Below are 21,600 nucleotides of genomic sequence, written 5' to 3' on the forward strand. Positions count from 1 at the left end.
TCTCTTCAAGGAGTAACTTTATTCTGGGCAGGAGGCTCTTTATACAGAAGGAATTAAACATTCTAAAATATCCCCCACCCCCCTATCACCACACATGGGAAAAAACAAATAGAAAAATCTTTGTTTCTTTCAATAAATAATTTTGCCTTCATCTTATGTTACGTACTGTTTCACTAGAGCAGTGTTTCCCAATTGGTGCTCTGCGGAACCTCGGGATTCTGCAAAGCAAAAGTAAGGATTCTATGAGAACCCAGCACTCCCCCGCCTCCTCTTAAAGAGACAGACAAATTGCGGTGGGACTTGGAGTTTTTTTTTTTTTTTGCTCAAAAAGTTTAACCTTGGCAATGCTAGGGGTTGCTTGAAATTCTTTCAAGATGAAAAGTGTTCCATGGCCAAATAAACTTGGGAAACACTGCACTAGAGTCATCTGTAGTGTGAACTGGGGGAGAGTTTCTGTGCTAATTTCATTTTATTCTCTGTGCATAACTTAAGAAAAAAAATCAAGATAATAGACAGTAATATGCCATCTCAAGGTCTGACTCCTTCATATTAAGGTCATTCGTACTTACTACACATGAGTATAAGAAAATGTAAATTGTAAAATAAATCAAAATATATGTAGAATAAAAATGCGGTAGAACCTGCAAAAAGATAGGTAATATTTTGCATGTGATATGTTTTCTTACAAATCTATAGCTTTTAGTCAGATTTTCAATGTAATATACAGCCTCTATTTTTTCATCTAAGTGTCATAAATCAGAGAAAACAATACATTAAAAATGGTGTAGCCCAACCCTGCTGTCCTTATTCAATCAAACATCTTTTGAACTCAGTGTGAAAGTCTGCCAGAGTAAAGACTAGGATTGTGCCCATGATACACTTGCTGCTCAATTAATCTATTATATATCTGTTTAATTTACAATTGAAGTCAGCAATTTTTGAAAGTGAGTGGTTTTAGATTTGACAGAGAGGCCCCATATCTGCAAAGGGGTTTGTATGCAGATCCTTATTCCTGAACCGAGTAACCTTATGAGGCTGCCTTTACAGGATACCTTTGCAGGACTAGTGCCAATTCAGAACCCCTTACTCAGGCAAATTTCTGCTTGTCTGTGTAAGGGTTGCAAGATTGGGCTCTAAGTGCTCTATTCTGCCAATGATAGGCCCTATGACCATTAATGAGAATTTAGGGCATGTGATCAAGCAGAATAGACTATTTATGATCAGCTAGTTAGATATTTGCATAAGTCCAAACATCTCCCTTATTACTGCCCATTCATTCATTATAAATAAATTAAAACAATCTCTAAATATAAATGCAGATTTTGATTTCCAGAGAGGAACAGTCAATTCTTATTCTATGTTTTTTTTTAAGAAATGTAAACACATAACTTTGTCCTTTTTCACTTGGCAAACATTTCTTCTCCCATCCCACTCCTTCTCCCAGTATATGCCTCTAATGCTGCTTAATTCAAAATGGCTGTTTTACTTCCTTGTGTTTACATTAACATTATAGCACTGTTGAACTCTCAAACCTATAGATATTTGCTAATTAACTGAAAATATAGCCTAGGTTGTTCTGTGAAGGTCCTATGTATATATATTAATTTTAAAATAATGCATAGACCATTTTACTCCTTCATTGCATTGTATAGAGGGCAACATATGCTGCCCACATGTGGTCACCATACATGGAAGAAAGGCACTGGCCTCTTACAGCTGAGTTAGCAGCTGCTCTTTCTCTCTCCACATGAGCAAATTATTGGTGCTCTGCTGATTTTAAAATGGGACAGAGAAATTACTTGAGGGTACACTTTCCATGCAAAATGAAGTGGCTTTTGTAGGGAAATCCAGCAGAAGTAAATACATGGACATGTATTTTCCAATTTAGCTTCTGTCCTTTGGAAGGCGAGGCAGTGTGCAGGTAGAGATGGGGGAAGCTGCAGAGCAACGTAGCCCTAGGTTAACTCAGGAGGAAAGAGGGTCTGAGTGCAAAGAAGAGGCACTCAGCATGGATGCACTGGGGTTGGGCTCACGCATCCCTGTGGATGATCAGGCTCTCTATGAATACAAGGCCGTTACCAAGCCCTTATCACTGAGATATCAGGGAGGGTTTTCTGTATAGTAAAAGACAGATTTGTTTTTCCTCTTTGTACCTTTTTGCTAAGAAGGGGGAGGTGTCCCTTTCCAATGCATCTTGGTTTTTTTTTAAGCTAAGCATTTAGAATGGAGAAGACATTGTATCTGCACTGTTTTCTATTTTCCTGTCAGTAACCCATTTCTTTTGCTTGTCACTTCTCTCCCTCCTCTACCAGTCAAATCCCATCTCAATTACATCAACTGAGATTTTCCCATGGAGACCAGTGGGCCAGGATTTGACTGTAAATGCTTACGATAGCAAAATCGCCAATAAGACCTTATTTATGGAGATTGAGAATTAACAATATGGGGCGGTAAGGTAAATCTGCACTGTAACTATTAACTGAAGTTTACTGGTCTATGAAAACAGCATCTGGATGCATTAAAGGGAATTAGGCTGGAAACAAAGCCATAGAAATTAAGTCAGCCACATATATAATTTTTTTAACTTTGCTGCTGGTGCATCACAAATACTATTATTCTGCCTGTGAACCAGCTTTGTCATATTCAATATTGCCTCCAATATTTTTCCAACTCCTATCTGCCCTACAAAAATAGGGCTTGATTTTGCTTCATAGAAGTCTTTAAGAATGTTATAGTTGACTTAAATAGGAACAGCCCCCTATGTAGCATGAACAACAACACTTAAACCTGAAGTGGCACTTCAGGCCAGATGAGAAAAACCCACCAAATACTCTTCAAACAGACAGCATTAGAAAGACAGGTGGAATGTAGTCAAACTAGCAGCCTGATCCTGCTGGCCTCATTCAGGCCAAACTCCCAGGGAAGTTAGTGGGCATTTGGCCTTGGGGTTGTAGGTAGGACAGGTCCCAAAACGGACAGGCAAGAAACATTTTCAGACAAACACCAACAAAAGCTAAAGCAAACTGGTTGATAAGCCTGTGATTGGGCCTTAAATCAAACAACCTCCCAAAGGAGAGCAATATCAGGCATTCGTGTTAAGTCAGCCCAAAGCAGTTGACTTTGCACTTTAGCACCATCCAGCTGGCGCAGCATGGTGCTAAAATAAAGCTGAGTTATTCAGTCTGACTGATGGCCTTGCCTCATACATCCCAATCAGAACGTAACTTGATCACAAACAGTATTTGGTGAATGCCCCTTTCTGAAAATTGCATCTCTGTTGCAATACTGCCTCAGTCTGCTACATTTATTTACTTGTATAAAATATTTGGACCTGACAAAGGAAAATATTAAATTTATCAAGTTCATTACAAAGTTTATCATATAAAATGCCCAAACCCCCAAGACAGATATACAAAATGTATCAGTTTTAAGAAAATAATTGGACCCAATCATATAACAAAACAATTTTATACAAAAAGGTGTAAGATTATATTCAAATTAATACAACTAAAAAAAAAAGTCTTCAAATGTCTTGCTCAAAGAAGATAAGGTTTCTTTTAAAAAATCATAGGTTTACAAAATCATGGCAAATGGTCTAGAATTGGTCACCACTTCATGAGAAATGTGCACTGGTTCAACAGAAAATACTTTCTGCAAATCACCGGTGAGCTCCGTACTTTGAAGACCAGTCAGTGCGTCCATGGATTGGCTGAATTGGCGGTGGACGCGGCATTAATCCCGGTGTGCTCTTTGAAGGTGTATTAAATGATGGTCGCCCAATCTGAGGTCTGACAGACTTCAGAGAAACGTAATCTACAGGTGAGAAAAAGAAAAGCCATGAGATAGTTTCAGTGACTGGTTCAGTTGGAGGAATTACTCCTTTTAAGATTGAGGATATAGGATCGGGATACTTTGTCAGGAACACAACTTCAGTGTCAATTTTTGTATTTTTTCTCTTAAAAAAAAAAAATCAGGATGTAGAATAATATGGTGAGCCCTGTGCCAAGATTCTTATTGAGGCCAGATTCTCTACTGAAGCAATTCCCAGCTTTTTTTTATACCAGGAACCAGCAAACCTATTCACAAGCTTTTGGCGAACTGGCAACATTTTATTTGCATATTAATTATGCAAATGAATATTCAAATATGCAAATAAATGTTGCCAGTCTGCCAAGAGTTTGTAAATGGGTTTGCTCGTCCACGGTATAAAAAGCACCAGCCCCCAGTGCCAGCTCTAACCCCTAAAGCCCCTCCTCCCTCCCCCACCTTCCCTGCCCCAACTAGAGTCTCTTGCACCCAACCTCCCAGTGACAGCCTCTTGCCCTCAAAGTTCCTTAGTGCTAGCCCCTCTGCCCCAAACACCTCTGTGCCAGCCTCATGTTTCCAGAGCCCCACTGCACCCATTCCCCCATGGTCCTTCATGCCAGTCCCCAATATTAACTCTGTCCTGCCCCCTCTAGTCCTCTCACTACTAGCCACCCTAAGTACCAGCTCCCCATGCTGGATGTCACAGTGCCCCTCAATGTCAGCCCCCCTGCTTCTTAGAGTCCCTCCACTGCCAGAGCCCCTCCAGCACTAGCCCCACCCCCAAAGCCTTTGTATCTGCCCTTCCCCCCTCACCTAGCCCTGCCGCTGCCTTCCAGCTGCCAGCTGAGCACAGATCACTTCACTGTGTGGCGGGAGGGCTGCACGGAGCCCACAGTGTACTGGGACCCTGCTAAGCGCCGTTGCAGCCAGACTCCATGTGACGCTTGGTTCCAGCTGAGTGTCATGGCAGCTGGGCCCCTGCTGAGCGCAGCTGCAGCACTCAGCTGGGGTCAAGTGCCATGTGGAGTCCTGTTGAGCACTGCGACAGCTGGACTACCCATGGTGTTTAGCCCTGGCCACGCACTGCAGCAGCCCATCATGCGGCCCCGCCAGCCGGGCCACACAGCAGCCAACAGAGCTGGAACTAGGGCCACAATGAGGCTGCCCTAGTAGGGACAGCCTCACTGTGGGCCCAGTTCCAGTCGCAGCACACCTGGTTGCCCACCAGGCCACTCACCCTGCTGCTGTGTGGAGAACCCCTATGGGCCAAAATCATTAGCAGCTAGGGGCATGGCCTGGAAGTGTGCTGCGGCCCAGCAGGTAGGGGTTCATGGCCTGCCACTGGGCTGCAGACCAGTGGTTGGGAACCACTGCTCTACTGTGCCAGGTATATGTTGAATGCAGCAAAAGATAGGGTGCAAATGAACGAATTTGCAGCTTGCTGATTTTATGACCACAAAGGATTACCTGGTACCACTGAATAATGAGCACAGTAGCTCTTTCACTCAAGGGAGGAGTGATACAGAAGTGGACTACTCTGGCTTTGTGCCAACAGTACAGTCCCCCATAACGAAGGAATCCCAAGTTGAAGAGATGTGGTTATTTTACAGCCCCTTTGTATTGATAAAAGCAGTAGAGGAGAGTTGGAGCAGAGCATGAATCTTTACCCAGTGTTTACTCTGCCTTTACTCAAGCTATAAATGGACAATTTAGTGTGGGGGTTCTGAGACCTGAGTTCCTAAATCATTACAGTGCTTCTGAAAATCCCACTGTACGGGGCATTCACCCCCGCATTGGCAGAGAAGGGGTTAAAAGCAGCTGGGGGGGATGGGGGTGCGCAGGAAGCAGCCAATAGGATAGGGACGGTGAAGAACAGCCATTCTGGGCCCAATAGCCACATATATTAAAAAAAGAGCAGAACTAACAAACAGAGTTAGCCATTGGCTGGAGCTCAAGGAGTGAAGCCTGTTTCTCTAGCAAGCTGAGAGACCTGCAGCAGCTTGGACACAGCAACTGCTGGGAGAGACAGGGAGAGCTAATGGAGCTCCTGGCTGGCTGCTGAGACTGGGTAGTTGCAGGCCCCAGTGCAGGGTGAAGAAGGTGCTGGGGCTACGAAGAAGAGGCCTACGCGGACATAGCAGTGATGTGTGACACCAAGACTTGGGGGGTAATAATAGCTGTGCATTCGGGGAGCTATTGTGGGGCACAGGCTATGCTTTTGTTTAACTGGTACAACTGACATTTTATAAACAGTTTAAATATATCAGAATAAACTCAATCCTGCAACATGAATAAGAGTTGCAAGATTGGGGTCTATAATTAGTGACTTACTTCTTTACAAAAAGTCAAAATATAAAACCTGAGGATTCATTCTATACATGCAGTGATGACATATATGCTAGCCAGAATTCTAGTCAAAATATATATTATCCCCATGATATTAATATATATTAAGCACAAATCTAGTAACAGTAATATAGCCTAAACTAGCCTGTACCATGATCCTATTCACTAAGGCTAAGTATCCCATAACACCTTGTGTTAGCTGAAGTAATAGGCATAAGTAGATAGGAAAAAACTGTCAATATCAGGACATATAATCATTTCTTCATAGCCACAAAAACAGATTTACCCTCACAGATCTATTTATCCTGGTACAAGCCTAGGCGGTGTCTTCAAGCCCCTAAGAAACTGGAATGCATCCACCCAGATGCATTCTGATCTGGAACATGTGGGCTTAAAACAAATAGATAAAGGGGTACATCATGGTATCGGGGGGGGGGGGGGGGGAATCTAGTTGCAGGTGACGCATAGTACCTTTTGGAATGTAATTTTGGGGAACACACTTGTGCAAGGTGAATGTAACATCACTGCACAGAACTGCTTTTTGGATACAGGTTTTATATGATGCCATTCTCCTGTATCGTCTTAATAAACGTGGCTGACATTGCTTATTTGGTCTCTTAAGTATATTTCACAATGAAATAAAGTGTGTCCAAGCAATGTTAAGTATGGAGTTTGACAGACAGCATTATTGTCCAAATGAGCAACCAACCAAGCTCATAAACTTATACTTACTAGAAGACGGATCTGCAATTGGTGCTAACTGAACCCTCTGCCCAGCAGAGCCCACTTCCTTTTTCAGAAATGAAGGGATATAACCATCTGTCAACCTGCTTGATCCTGAGTGCCCTGAAAGAATTTAAGTGACAAGAAACACTTGAAGTCAGTGTGCAATGTCACATGCACACACCTTACCTAACTGCAGATCTTGCAAAGATACTTCACAAATGGTGAACACTCAAAATTGGGTTAGATCTTACCTGGTGTAAGTCAGTAAGTCAGTCAATGGACCTATGCGGATTCACACCAGCTGTGGATCTAGTCTGTATTTGGCAGGAAGCATCCTCACTCTAAGGCCTAGGCTGCTCTTGAAAGTTAGGTCAACCCTACTATGGCTGAGTGCCACATCTACAATGACCTAACTGCTAGCATACACATTGCTTGGGGAGGTGCAGTTCCTATAGCAACAGAAACCCACATTTAATATTAATTAAGCTAGAGAATAGATGAGAAAAATTGTTTTAGGATATAAAGGTGTAACACCAACCATTTAAACGGTTAATCAATAAGCATCAGCTTCTCAGGTTTCCATTACAGTTACATGCTGGCTCCCCGAATGAGGGGCTGGCAGCTGCTCCCAGAGAATATGTCTAGACTACAGGGTTTTGTCAACATAAGTGGACTTTTGTTGACAAAACTATACCTGCGTCTACACTACCGCTGAGTTCTGTTGACAGTAAGTCGACAGAATGCGGCAGTTTTGTCAACTGCGGTAAACCTCATTCTACGAGGAATAACACCTTTTTTTTGACAGTTATGTCGAAAAAAGGCCCTATTGCATCCACACTGTGCTTTTTCAAAAGAGAGCATCTAGACTTTGTCGAAAAAGCGGCTTGCTTTGTCGACAGAATGGGCTGTAGTCTAGACGCTCTTTTTTGACGGAGGCTTTGTAGACAGTATCTGTTGACAAAGCCTCTGTCAAAAAAAGCCTGTAGTCTAGACATACCCAGGGAGGCTTCGCTGCAGGCTCTGAAATATAAAGCTTATATATAAAATTTTATACTGCAGAGCATGTAACCGTTAGGATTTTTAACAGTTACACAGTCACATTTTTAAAGGGCTTTTTACATCCCTTCTTTGATTACTTCATACAAAGTGCTGTCGAATATATTATCAGTTTAATTCATTTTTCTATACAGTCAATTCTCCCCAACTATGTGAACTGTTTACATGGCAAGAAGGAGAAGGGAAAAAATTGGAAAGATAATGATTTTACAAAAAACTGGCAAGGGAACTCAGAGACTACATAAAATGATATTAACCAGGTTAGATTTCAAGCCTCCAGTCATACTAAACATTGGGTAGATCAACTTGGCTTTTGGGAGACTAAATTGGGTTTGGGTAACTAGGAGGCCATTACAAAAATTCTCACCCCATTCACAATTCTCTTAGAACGCCAGAGCACCATTTCTTACCTGCATTCGTTCCATTGACCCCTACTCCCACACCTGAAGCTTTTCCAGGCAAACTAGAAGTAGGCCATGGATTAGGCGTAATAGAATCCTTACTTGAACTGGAGACTATACTATTCCTTGTGCTTATCCCTGTTGGGAAATGACAGGGAATTAACCATTAAGAAATCCTTGTTTCACAGACATGCATTATATAGATTTGCACCTGTATATAAATGGAGTTGTTTGCCCCAATAACCTTATCCAAAAATCTCTTTACATTCTACTGTTCAGCATCTACTATACTTGTATCACTTCCTATCCTCTCACACCAGCTGCTTGTTAATGGTGTTACATGGGCCCTATCCCTGCAAAGATAACCACATATTTAGGCCCTTGCTACTATATTGAATCTCACTGAAGTCAGCATGAGTCCATGTCAGAATAAGGATCTAGATATTTATATACTTGTCCTAATCCTACAAGAGTGCTTTGGTATCCTGGTGGGTGAACAATGCTACTTAATGTAAATTCTTATTAAATATCAATATCAGCATAAAATGCTGATTACCAATATTAAGATCTCAAATTAGGAGAGAATTCAAGGTTCTCACAATACCCTCTTCTACTGTGTAATGTGCCTCTTATACTGAAGTCAGAGTTGTGCGCACATGGCAGACTTTTGGGGACAGGTTCCAGGCCTCTTTCTTTTTTAATTATATGTGAGGGCTTAGAGCACGTTTGGGTATGATGCAATACATTATATGTAATTTATTTGAGCTGACTGACGTAGATCTTAAAATACAAACAGCATAACTAGTGATACCAAAAATTCCATTAAAACACCAAGGGTTCCCTCACTGCCCCTGCCCCCTTTGCCCTCTTTTTCCCTGATGCCCACCCCTTCACCATCCTCTGCCCCCATTTCCTTCATGCCCCTGTGTCTCACACGACTTGCTCCATCCTGACCTTCCTCATGCCCACCCCTTCTTTCAAGCCTTCTCCCAGCACCTCCTCCTCCAGCCCCCAACGCCCTTACCCTTTTCCCTCCCAGCATCACCCTGTCCCCGCTCCCAATGACACCTCCCCTCCTTCCTTTTTCCTCATTGTCTGCACTTGGCCCCCTGGCATTTGTCTTTCCTCTACCCTGTCCCTTTGGTGTCTTCCCCTTTCTTTCCCCATCCCCTCCCCCTCCGCATAAGCCCTTTCCTCTCCCAGCCCTCACCCTCCCCTACCTTCCAGTTTGCGGGGCTGGAGTCTGCGCTCTTTCCCCAGACTCCGAACCCTCAACTCAGCCGCATGGCACAACGCTCCAGCACCAAATATTGGTGGAGCCTGGGCACCACGAGCCCATACAACTCACTGTCCATGGCTGCATGAGAAGAAGCTGCTTCTGACACAATCATCCTTTTCTAGCATGCCAGCAGGCATGATTTTCCTCAGTTTCTGGAATGCTAGAACCATCTCATTGTGCTACATAGTCCTGTTTTTTTGTTTCAGCTATGCCAGACTAACGTAGCTAAATTTCTATCTCATTGTTGTGAGCACCCTTCCATTACCAAAGCAGCCTCCTCTCGCTCCAGTGTTTTTCTTCAAAGCAATAGCTCTTCGCTCTAAGCCGAAGCCGAGGCCCAAAGTATCCATTACCACTTCCCACCGCAATTAAAAAAAAGTCAATATTTTTATACTAACCAGGTAAATACCTAGAATGTTTCAAGTAATGCTGCTTGGCTGCAGAAACTCGCAAGGTGGGTGTGTCCTGCCGTGGAAAGGACACATGGGAAGGTGCACTGTTGCCCGAACCTAGACTGTCTGGAGGCTTCAGATCCAAAATGCTTTCAAATCTGTACCAAGAGAAATCACCATGCTTAGCCCCAAACTCAAAGCTCCACACAGAGTGTTCCTTTCACCTCACCTCCACAAACTATTTGTCCCAGATAAAAGACGATATTGCAGACCATTGGCAAAGTGCCTAAGGGCAGGTTCATGCCACATTGTAAACCTGGGCTTACACTTGCTGGCCCTGGAGCTCACAGACATACTAAGAAGTCTGTATTGCACAGACCTTTGGTCAGTGGCTTGAAATAATTCCACAGTGCAGAATGACAATAGTTGGACCCAAGTCCCAGTGCGACTCAGTTTGGTCCACCTCTGCCCTCCCAGCAGAGTCTTAGGACTCATGTTATAAGTGTTTACTGACTCACATCAGACTGATGTGCACGCATAAGTTCAGAAAGGGGCTTGGTCTCAAACAGGAGTAAGAGACCAGGTTCAGCGTGCAGTTAGAAATGCCTTAAGTCACGTGCATACCACGGACCTATACTCAATAGAAATAAATCGCTCAAGAGTGGGGAAAAAGCCATGCCCCTCAGTGACATAGTTATTTCAACCTAACTCCCACCCCTCCCCACCCCCATGTAGACAGCACTATGTCGATAGAAGAAGCTCTCCTGTCAGTGCAGGATAGAGGTCCCCAAACTTTTTACCTCATGTTCCTCTTTCCCCTGTCTGTACCCCACCCATTCCTGGAGTTAGGAGCAGGGCTGCAGCTCTGGAAGCAGGGGGACTCAGGGAGGGGTCTAAGGTTGGGCCAGGAGCAGAGCCTTGATCAATGTGCGTAGGGGGTTGGCATTGGGAGCTGGGTGTCACTCCCTTTTCACCTCAGCCATGGCCCCTAGAATGATCCTTCCCACTCCCCTCTTAGAGATTGGAGACCTCTGGTATAGGAGCATCTTCACTTAAATGCTACAACTGCATTGGTGCAGCTGTGGCAATGCAATGCTTGAAACACAGACCAGCCTTTAGGAGCTTAAGTTTTTCCCATTGACTCTGTCCCATGGAAACTGGAATCCCGATTCAACACACAGTACAGCTCAGGCTGTAAAGCAGTAAAGATACATTTTGAGAGACTGGCATAGAAAAATTTCACATGCTAAGCACGCTGGCAACAGAAATCGAACAGAAGAAAATAAAAGCCATTCCAAGCATAAAGTACAGCACGGAAGACTCAAAAAATGCCAAGAACCAGCTGAGAGCACAGTTGTAATGATCTATTGCCAGTACTATACCTAGGCAGACAGAGCACAGGGAGAGAATGCTAAGGAGCAAGAAGAAATGTAGGAGAAATGAATGCAATTAACTAGCTGCGATGGGGTGAGAAGAGGAAACATCAGCTTACCTACAAAGAGCTTCCTCACTCTGTCGCCTCTTGTTTTTCAGATCAGTTCTAGGGAGGGAAGAGCTAAAATCAAAGTCTTCCAACTCATCCCAATCTTCAGAACCTTTCATTGTTCTAGTAATGTGCCCCCATCTTCGCCTAGTCTTTGGTTTAAGTTCACCGTTTGTGTTCTCAGTCCCAACTGGTATTTTCTGTTATTCAAACAAAAAATCCAAAACATTTGTCATACATAGCAGCAGTAAAACAGATTTTCCTCACAAAGAGTGGTGATCTTGCTGTAGCAGCAGCCCCCCTTCTCCCCTACCAGCTCCTCAATATACTGAGGACCTGGTCTCTAACTAGGGCCCTACCAAATTTATCCATTTTGATCAATTTCATGGTCCTAGGATTTAAAAAACATCAACAAATAATTTCATGATTTCAGCTATCTGAAATTTCACAGTATTGTAATTGTAGGGGTCCTGACCCAAAAAGGAGTTGTGGGGTTATCACAGGGTTATTGGGTGACAGGATTGCTGTACCGCTAACATTACTTCTGCTCTACTGCTGGCAGTGGCTCAGCCTACTGAGCTGAGCCCTCAGTCACCAGCTGCCATTCTCTGGCTGCCCATCTCTGAAGGCACAAGGTCAACAGCCACCACTCACCAGTTGGCAAGCAGAAAAGCAAGAGTGGCAATGCTGGGACTCCCCCTAAACCTTGCAATCTCCCTGCAGTTGCCTTTTAAGAAAGGACCCCTAATTTGAGAAACTCTGGTTTCCCCCATGAAATCTGTACAGTATAGGGAAAAGCAGACAAGACCAGATTTCATGGTCTGTGATGTGTTTTCTATAGCCATGAATTTGTTAGGGCCCTATCTCTAACAGGAGGAGATGCAGAAGATAGTATGAACACCTGTCTTAGTGAAAGTCCTGTAATGGCAGAAGTATGGAGCTCTTACGTCTTTCATCTTCAATTTCCATACTTCTTTCACTATACGGGCTATAAAAAGTCATCAGCTCATTTTGAATTTTTAGCCCCAGACTCCACATGTGGGTTTAAAACTGCATGCACATTCATGTGCGTAAACTTCAACTGTCAGCACCCACATTAAAATTTGCACCAGTGCAGCCTATTTGTCTTAACAGATTTTGCAAGTGCAAATTCTGATATTCATGTCCTTGCGATTCTTTGTATTTTGTGCAGTTTTGCATATGCACAAGGTGAAAGCCACTAGATCCTGCTGAAGACTTGGCTCTTTGTTTCAAATACTTGTGGGCCCAATTCTCTTCTAACTTGGGCCTGAGTGTCATTTACACCAAGACCACTTCAAAATTACTCTGCCACTGTGAAACGGCTTGACGTGAGTAAGCTACAGTTACATCTTCTTTAAGGCTACTTTACAATGCCAGATCAACATAAAGTGGACTTGAAATAAGGCCAACTATTTGTTTTACACTAAAAACACCACTTACTTCAGTGGAGCTGCTCCCAGTTTATACCAACATGATAAAAGTGCCAACCTAATCTTTACCTGTATTTCTCTCCTTTTCATTAAGATACAAAGATGGCAGTGTTGGTTAAGGTACAAACATGCACCCACACACCCCAAATCCCAATTATGGAAAAAATGCACAAAGTCATCAACAGGTCTATCAGTTATCCCAGACACCCCCTCACCTGCTGAGGGACTTGACTACGAAGAGCTGGCAGAACCACCTGAGCAGGCTTGTCCTCTCTTAAATTGGTCACATGGTCAGTCACCGAGGAATCTGCTTTGTATGGATACATGAGGTACTGGGAAGACTGGCTTTGCTGGAATGGTCTAGACCCGAGACGGGCATGGGGCTTTGGAGGGGGCTGTGAAGGAGGGACAGGTTTAACATGGTGCAGTGCTATTTTATCATGGAGATCTTTTGTCTGTTTGCCCAGGTCCTGAATGCAATGGGAGGTGCCCAAGGCACATCCAACCTGGAAGTAGGGATATCGAAGTGCCTAAAAAACACAATAAAGTCAACAGTATTCAATAGGGGAAGCTAGAATCTGACTTAGCTTAGTCATAGGGGACAGTTCCCACGTTACCTTACCCCTTTTTTTCCTTTCCCATGACTACTGAGATATTATTACTAGGCACAATACGTTCTCTTTTGCAGATAAGAGTAAGTATAACCCGCTCACCTAATGTGGTTCGCTGTCCCATTCAGTGGCACTTACACCACAGCAATAGCTAAGAACAAGTAACGTCTACAACATGGGCTGAAAGCCAGCTAGGTTTTAGCTCAAAGGGTAGAGGCTCCTATACTAAGCTCCCAGAGATCCAAGGTTCAAATCTGCCCAGCGGCAGTTACATAAACTTTAGCAAAGGTTTAACCTCTATGCAAAATCTTGTTCATGTAATGCAAAAGCAGTTTAAAAAAAAAAAAGGTTTCTATGCTAGCTTCTCACTACTGTGGCAAAATGCAGTTATTTACTTTGTAGTGCAATAGTGTGCAAAAGGCACTGGTCAGGATCACAGGCAGTGCACAGAAAACAAGAGAAAAAACATCCTCAAGAAATGAATGTGAAACTATAATCAATAAATATGCTTCACTATGTGATTGAAAAAAAACTGCTAGCACATGCCCAACTTGTATTTGATTCTGGGAGGCACCAGCATTCCCAATTCTTAAAAGATGTGTCATGTAGCTGTAACGGTTGTGCTCAGCTTTACAGATAATTAAGTAGCTGCTGTTGGGGGTGCAAAAATATTCTTCTCCCTAGCTTCTGCCAACTAGAACAGGCTTCTAACATCTCTCTTCCTCACAGATTCCCCACTGCATTACAATCTTGTCTCATCTGTTTCACAAGAAGCACTCTGTTTGTAATTATTATTACTAAATTATCTAAAGAGAGTTAATCTTGCCCTCCCGTCCAAGTTTCCCTCTTCCTAAATTTTGTTTTGTAACTGCATAATTTAAATTTACATATTTTTGCATGAAAGACTCTGTGCAAAATAATGGTCTAATTGTGCTCCCTCTGAACTCACAGGGAGCTCTGACCTAAGGCTGGGTTTGTCCACCAAATGCTTGTTTCATTACATAGTGACCTATCATGCACAGCACTGAATTCCTTTAGCTGCCATTGAAGTCAATGGACTAATCAGTTATCTGCCATATTAATTTTTAAAGCTCATGATTCAACCCTCAGCTCTTTCTGACTTGCAAAATCAAGTCTTTTCTATTATTAAATTAATAGATAAATTCAAAAAAGAGCTTTGTGATAATCTAGTCAACCCTCTTCAATTACACAGGACATAGGACTTCCCTGAATTAATTTGTCTGAACTAGACCATCTCTCTCTTAGAAAGACCTCTAATCTTGATTTTAAAATTGACAGTGATTGTGAATCCACCAAACCCATCTTAAACTGTTCCAAAGTTTAATGACTCACTATTAAAAAATTATACCTTATTTCCAACCTGAATTTCCTTAGCCTCAATTTCCAGCCTTTGGACCATGTATCCTGTTTAGACTGATCAAGTCCCCCCTTCACTTTCTTTTCTAAACTAAACAGTTTGAGCTCCTTGAGTCTCGCAATCAGGCACGTTTTCTAAACCTTTAATTATTCCTGTGACTCTTGTCTGCACCCTCTTCAATTTACAGTCAGAAGGATAATTAATGGCAGTGTGAGGCAAAGGTAAAGTGCAGTGAATGTAGCTAACAGTTGCATAAAGACAGAGTAAAAAAAATGAAAACAAACCTGACTAGCTGTTGGTCGCTTTTTGGGGTCCCATTGCAGCATGTCTCGCATGAGTTGAACAGCCTCACTGCCAGCATTAGGAATTAGGGTCTTTAGGTTGTTAGGTACACACTGGGGCCAACGAAAATTCATGACACCTGCAAGTTGGTAGCCTTCAGGCCAGTTGTTCTGAAAGAATCAGTATTTTGATCACTGAAAAACTCAGCCATAAAGAACTCGGATGTCTAAGTGCCAATACTGTTCACTTTGAACACCTCTCAATGGTCTTTGAGTTCTTTACAGGCTAAATAAATTAACCTCAAAGCACTGCTGTGACAAAACTATTTTTTAAACATGCCATGAAACTGGCCATACAGGATCACGCAACAAATAAATGACAGACATGGAAGCTGAAGACTGTTAAGTCTTCCATTTGTTCTACCACTGAACCAGAACAGATGTGTGCACCCAACTGTAAATGAGACTTTAATTTCATAGTAAGGGCCTGAGGACACTGGAAATTTTAAATAATTTTGTCATTTGACAAAACTCTTCTTTTCTGGACACATTTTTTCCTCTCTCATGTCATGATTTTCAAGGGCATAAATTTTAACGATTGACTTCACAGAAAATGAAAGTTTTGTTATTTTTCCCCTGAGATCAGTACTAGGCTATGAAAATAATAAATATGATGAGGATAAAGTGAAATTCTCTCTTCTATCCGAGGCACGGTATCACTGCTGCACTAAGCAATGCACATTCAAGATTTAGTTATCACTTAAGTTACCTTTTTTGGTGTCCCCAGTACTTGGCATATCTTGAATATAGTATCGATTTCACTGGCACCTGGGAAAAGAGGCCTTAAGGTATAAACCTCTGCCATTATACAGCCAACAGCCCAGATATCAATGGGAGAGCTATAGCTGGTGGACCTCAGAAGAACTTCAGGAGCCCTATACCTATAAAAACAACAGTTTATAGCATTCACAAATCAAACAAGTACTACAACATGGTTCTCTCAAGTAGGACAGCTGTGATCTTTCCTTCTTTGTCTCGCTGGAGACAGAAAGCATCCTTTAAAGGATTCCCAGCAAACCCCACCCAACATACAAGATTGTATCTCTTTTAGAGTCAGAGTTCGAAGCCACACAATGTTCCCGGAATGCTCAATTCATCCTGTCACATTCATCCATATTTCTTAGACGCTGCACATCCTTAAGCAATTTAAAAGCTGAAGGCCTGGACCTGTGAGGTGATTCTTAGCTCACTTACTCCCACATTGCCAATGATTGCAGAATGGAGCCCTGCGTGCAAAATACAGATTTATTCTCAGCAATTGAAGTTGTGTGTCAAGTCTCACACTTCCATTGCTTTTATAAAAGTTGATTTTCAGTGAGGTTTTTTTTGTTAAAGAGAGGACTGAACACAAGCTATACTGAAGATACTGGTCATCAGTGACAAGATTCTAACCTTGCTTATGAGGAAAAACACTGTTCCAGCCTGTGGGTCTGTATAAATTTGGAAGTTTAGAGATGGGTTTACACTGCTCCTTTCTGCTGAAGCATGATGTTAGATTTTGCCTCAGCCACCTGCATGAGATGATGAGGGAAGGTGACAATGAAGAATGGATGCTTTTTGTTAAAGATTAAAAGGATAAATGTGAGTAATCTATTAGGATTTGGTGAGTATTTGGCAGGAGCATCTGATTAAACTTGATTTTTTTATCTTCCAATTCCATGCTTGCTTTTACATTGACAGTTTTCCCCTCTGCCACCTAATTAGACTGCCCTACTAGTACCGGAATAGCCTTTTCAATCAATTGCTCCATAGTAATTGTGGTGGCTCTGGCCCACTGTTGGTTTTGGAGACTATTCTTCATATGCACAAGAGATTAAAGGATATCCATTTACTTCAGCTATGCTACTGTCATTTGTCTACATATCCATCATCTTACACATTTTGAAGCCTTTTAATTATTCTAAATTAAAAATCTGATTCACTGCATTTATGGACCCAACCTTATCCTTAGGTTAAGTTAAAACATAGCCAAACATTTACATTGCACTTACCATCTTGTAGATACATAGTCTGTGTAAGGAGGTCTAGATCGGATTTCTCGAGCTAAGCCAAAGTCTGCTATTTTCACAAGTTCTGGTCCCATACAAAGAAGGTTTTCAGGTTTCAAGTCTCTGTGAAAGAACCCTGCAATTCAAATTAAATGCCAGTTAGCACTGCAGTTTTACATTTATTTGTAGCCTTTATACTCCACCCACTCCCATCTAGATTCCTTCACTTCAGTTGCCACTTTTGGAGGTCCAACAGCAGGTCACAACAACCAGAAATAAAATTTAACCTTGCTAGTTTTCATATTTTAGTTATCCCTGGAAGATATATACACAAAAATTGAGATTTTTTTCAAGCAGTGTGGCCAGCTCCCAGCCCATCTTTCTTTAATGGGAATCGAAGATGTGCCAGTTTATACTTAGCATTAATTTGTTTTAATTTTAATAGAAAGCGTGTGGTAAAAATATTAAAATTTCCCCTAGTTTAAACAAAATGATTCTTTATATTACTAGAGTTTCTTCCATCAAAGGCTCTCTAAACATTTCACAAATATTTAGCTTCCCAGCCATGGTGTAGGGATACTTGAGCTGGACTGAATACAAATGGGAGGGAATTGTAGAAAAGTGGTCACTATGAGTCTGACTACAGAATTTGTTTCTGTTCTTGCTGTGCCAAAGCCTGGACTTCTTAAACGTCTGGGCATGCTGGAAAACCTGTCCTCTAGCAGGCATTTAGAAAGGTGGGGGGAGAGGGGAAGGGATGGGAGCAGATTTCATAAATGGAGGGGCTGGAAGTTGAAGGAGGATTTTCGGGTTATGGCTGAAAGGAATGGTTAACAGGGAAAAATTGTAATTAGAACTGATTAAAGTTTTTTATTGAAATTTTTAATTTGTGGGTTTTAAGCTTTGGAAAGTGCTTAGAGATCTGGGTAAACACCAAAGAAACACGGAAAAATAAATTAATACACTTCTGTACTCGGATATAAAATATCAAGTATGTGGATATTTTACAATTGGTATAACAGTAAGAATTGTGACTTGTCTGTCTGTTGCAGAAATAGAGAGAGACCCCAGGTCTCAGAACTTGCAGTCTTATGCCATTAGCCAGAAGGCCATATTTTTATTTATGTATTTTATTTATTTATTTAAATATTTTTATCCCACCTTTCTATTTAAAATATTGCCTTCTTTGTGGCAAAATCTTCCAACACTTCCTTGTGACTGATTTCCCAACATTGTGGCAGAAATTATTACAATCAAGAGTATAAAAGATCAGCATAATACACTGGTTTGTGTAGAACAAATTAGTTATATTTTGTACAGCAAAAATATGCAGGACAGACATACAAAATATTCTGCATGCTTGTGCTTTCTTTGCCATACCAATGAGGACTTAAATAGCTGTCCACAACTCATTTTACATTAATGTTTTAAAATATTTTATTTTCCTGTTGTGACAGGTAGAGATTGCTTCTTCCCTTTCAGGGGCATGTCTGAGATCCAATGGTGTGAATGGAGGAAAATAAAGCCATTAGCAGAACATATTTTACAGAAGTAAAACCTAAGAATGTTAAGTAATTTTCATAGGCCATAGTCTCTCCTAGGGATGTGAACGAGTAGTCGATTAACCAATAAGCCTAGGTTATTGGTTAATCTTGTCGACTACTCATGTTGTGCTCTCCCGCTGCCTCTGTATCTTAAAAGTCAGGTCCCCCCAGCACTGGGTCTATGGTGCTCCCTCGCTCATCACTGCCTCTATTAGCCTGGGCCCAGTGTGGACAGAGGCTGCTTTGTGGCAGCCTCCCCCACCCCCTTCCCCAGCAGTCTGTCTATAGGGAGCTCGGACCCTCCGCAGACAGGGCCTGCTGCCACGCCGCACTGCTGCCTCCATATCACAGGCAGCAGTGCAGGGCAGCAGGCAGCTGGTTCGTAATTGGAGGTGGTTTTTAAATTGGCTCCCTTCATGGACTGGTTCCTGCCTGGAGTGGGGACAGATTTCACTAAGAATTCATGAAGTTAGTTGCCTATTCTATTATCTGCTGTCTAACATCCCTAGTCTCTTCCCCCATCCTCCTCCACTGATCTAGCCTACGCAACTTCAGCTATGCAAATAGCTTAGCTGAAGTGGCGTACTGACTACAGTGTCATCCACATGGTAAGGTTGGCAGGGGCTGCTCTCCCATCAGCTCCAGCTACTCGACTAGTCAAATAACCGCAATTTATCATCCTTAGGGGAAACATTAAGAGTAAATTCTAAAATTTAAAAAAATAGCTTGATTCAGACAGTGGTTTACTTAGGTTGGTCTTATTAGTGCAGGTTAGACGACAGAAATCAGTTCTTATTGTTACCCTAAGGTTATCAAAGCTTTTTATCAGAAGGGTATTTTATCATAAAGTATAATAATGTATGGATAAATTAGATCGTGTATGTGTAAAATGTAACAGTCTGGAGAAGTGCCAGGTAATAAACTCTGGAGATGAAAACTCTCATTTGTCCAAAGAATAAGTACAGCACAGAGAGCAACGGTGCAACTCTTGTCCCGATGTCTCACCAACATGCCTTAGCCTTCACCTGAAACAGTCACCTGGAGGGGCAAAACGATAATTTAGTCTTGAAGCCCAGTCTTTGGGGGCTTTCCTGGGATAGTCAATAAAGACACTCATTAGTGCCAGTTGTACTGGTAGTTTTGTGGTGTGGAATATTCTTCATTAAGATCTGGACAAGTTGCTAGCTTTGTTGAATATCATAGGCTACCAAACCCAACCTGGGATAGATATGAAAGTCAACAACTTGTCTCCTATTAGCCCCCATCACTCCATTTAACAGAGGAATTGTATTATTTATTTTAACACCAAACATACAGACATTATCTTGCTCTGTTCAAAATATTTAGAGCCAAAATACAGCCTACCGTGTTTATGGATAAATGCAAGCCCTTGCAAGATCTGATACATAATATTCCTAACTGTAGATTCAGGAAAAAGTTTGTTTCTGTAGGGTAAAAAGGAAAGAAAATTACTTATGGGTCACTGCATCAGATTCTTAAGCTCCTACAGGAAAAGGAGCAGTTAGAAGATTCAGGAAAGCAATTGCAAGCAGTGTACTTTGCCTTTCAACAAGAACCTGTGGTATTTAAGTACCTTTGATACCGAATGCTACAAGTAAAAAACCTAGTCAATAAACCGAATGGCATGACGTCTAAGACTTCAAACAAAACAAGAAAGGCTTCAAGTGCATCCCACAATACTGTAGCGATTCAGAGACAGCCCTTCCCAGTGGAACACTTTTCACTGTACTTTTCCTGATGATCTTAATTCTGCCACACATCCATTTTACTTTACGCTTTATTTGATATTAGGGTCCTCTTTATCACCTTTCCTGGTTTATCACCTTTCCTCTCACCCCTATGCAATAGCCTCCAAGAAGATCTGCTAGGGCAGCAAGTTTATGGATAGCCTTACTGAGGAAAAGGGGGAAAAAATCAACTCATGGGCTAAGTCCGTGGTCCCCAACACGGTGCCCGCGGGTGCCATGGCGCCCGCGGGGGCACTTGCATGCGCCCGCCAGGTGCTCGGGGCTGGCCTGGCCCCAGGCACATGGCGCGCGGCGCGCGGCGCTTGCGGGGGGGGGGGGGGGAGGGGGAGCGCCGGCTCCGGCCCCGCGGTGCTTGCGGGGGGGGCAGGCGCGCGGCGCTTGCGGGGGGGAGGGGGAGCGCCAGCTCCGGCCCCAGGCGCGCGGCGCTTGCGGGGGGGGGGGGGGCTGCCCCCGGGCGCCCGGCGGGCTAACGGCCACGCCCCCTGGCGCCCGACAACCTGAAAAGGTTGGGGACCACTGGGCTAAGTGATAAGCACCTGCATCCCAAAGCATCTCAGTAGGCAGGGCAGTGGCCTTGGTTAGTGACATGTTTTGTTAGTCTCTAAGGTGCTGCAAGACTATTTGTTGTTTTTCACATTTCACTGAAAAGAGCCTTCCAGTAATGAAACAAGAAGCTTGGACATTTGTGGACTCCTTGTGCTGGATTCCTCCATTAACTCATTGGCCCATCATGTATTTTAAAAGAGAGGCCAGCAACTAGAGTCACACTTCCATTTTAAACTGTAGTGGAATGAAGTTGAGTTTCTTTTCTCCCCTTCAAATGTGTAAACAATTGACAGTTTTAGCTTCGGTTTCAAGAAGTGATCAGAGTTCAACAGGTTTGTAGTTTAAAATTCGTAATCATTTTGTGGGATTTCAGACGTACAATATTTTTTGCACAACAAAGGTCTTGAATGCTCATGTGCAACTGTCTCATGCTCTTTTGTTTCCATGAGTATGTAGAATCCATAAATGCTTGCTAAAAAACC

General features: G+C 42.5%; 1 protein-coding gene across 6 annotated transcripts in view; it reads right to left on the reverse strand.

Annotated features, from left to right (window-relative positions):
* Positions 1-21,600, reverse strand: part of CILK1 (ciliogenesis associated kinase 1) — a 43,881-nt gene continuing 22,281 nt past the window's right edge. For all 6 annotated transcript variants that reach the window (XM_014580945.3, XM_006137747.4, XM_014580944.3 and 3 more), the window contains 10 exons: positions 20,169-20,248; positions 17,263-17,395; positions 15,981-16,152; positions 15,215-15,382; positions 13,157-13,471; positions 11,500-11,690; positions 10,014-10,165; positions 8,346-8,474; positions 6,886-6,999; positions 1-3,813 (listed from right to left, as the gene is read on the reverse strand). In XM_014580945.3, coding sequence (XP_014436431.1) covers positions 3,659-3,813; positions 6,886-6,999; positions 8,346-8,474; positions 10,014-10,165; positions 11,500-11,690; positions 13,157-13,471; positions 15,215-15,382; positions 15,981-16,152; positions 17,263-17,395; positions 20,169-20,248 — 1,609 coding nt within the window. In that variant the 3' untranslated portion in view covers positions 1-3,658. The remainder of the gene's footprint in view (positions 3,814-6,885; positions 7,000-8,345; positions 8,475-10,013; positions 10,166-11,499; positions 11,691-13,156; positions 13,472-15,214; positions 15,383-15,980; positions 16,153-17,262; positions 17,396-20,168; positions 20,249-21,600) is intronic.

This window comes from Pelodiscus sinensis, chromosome 3 (genome assembly GCF_049634645.1).
Source record: "Pelodiscus sinensis isolate JC-2024 chromosome 3, ASM4963464v1, whole genome shotgun sequence".
Lineage (NCBI taxonomy): Eukaryota > Metazoa > Chordata > Testudines > Trionychidae > Pelodiscus > Pelodiscus sinensis.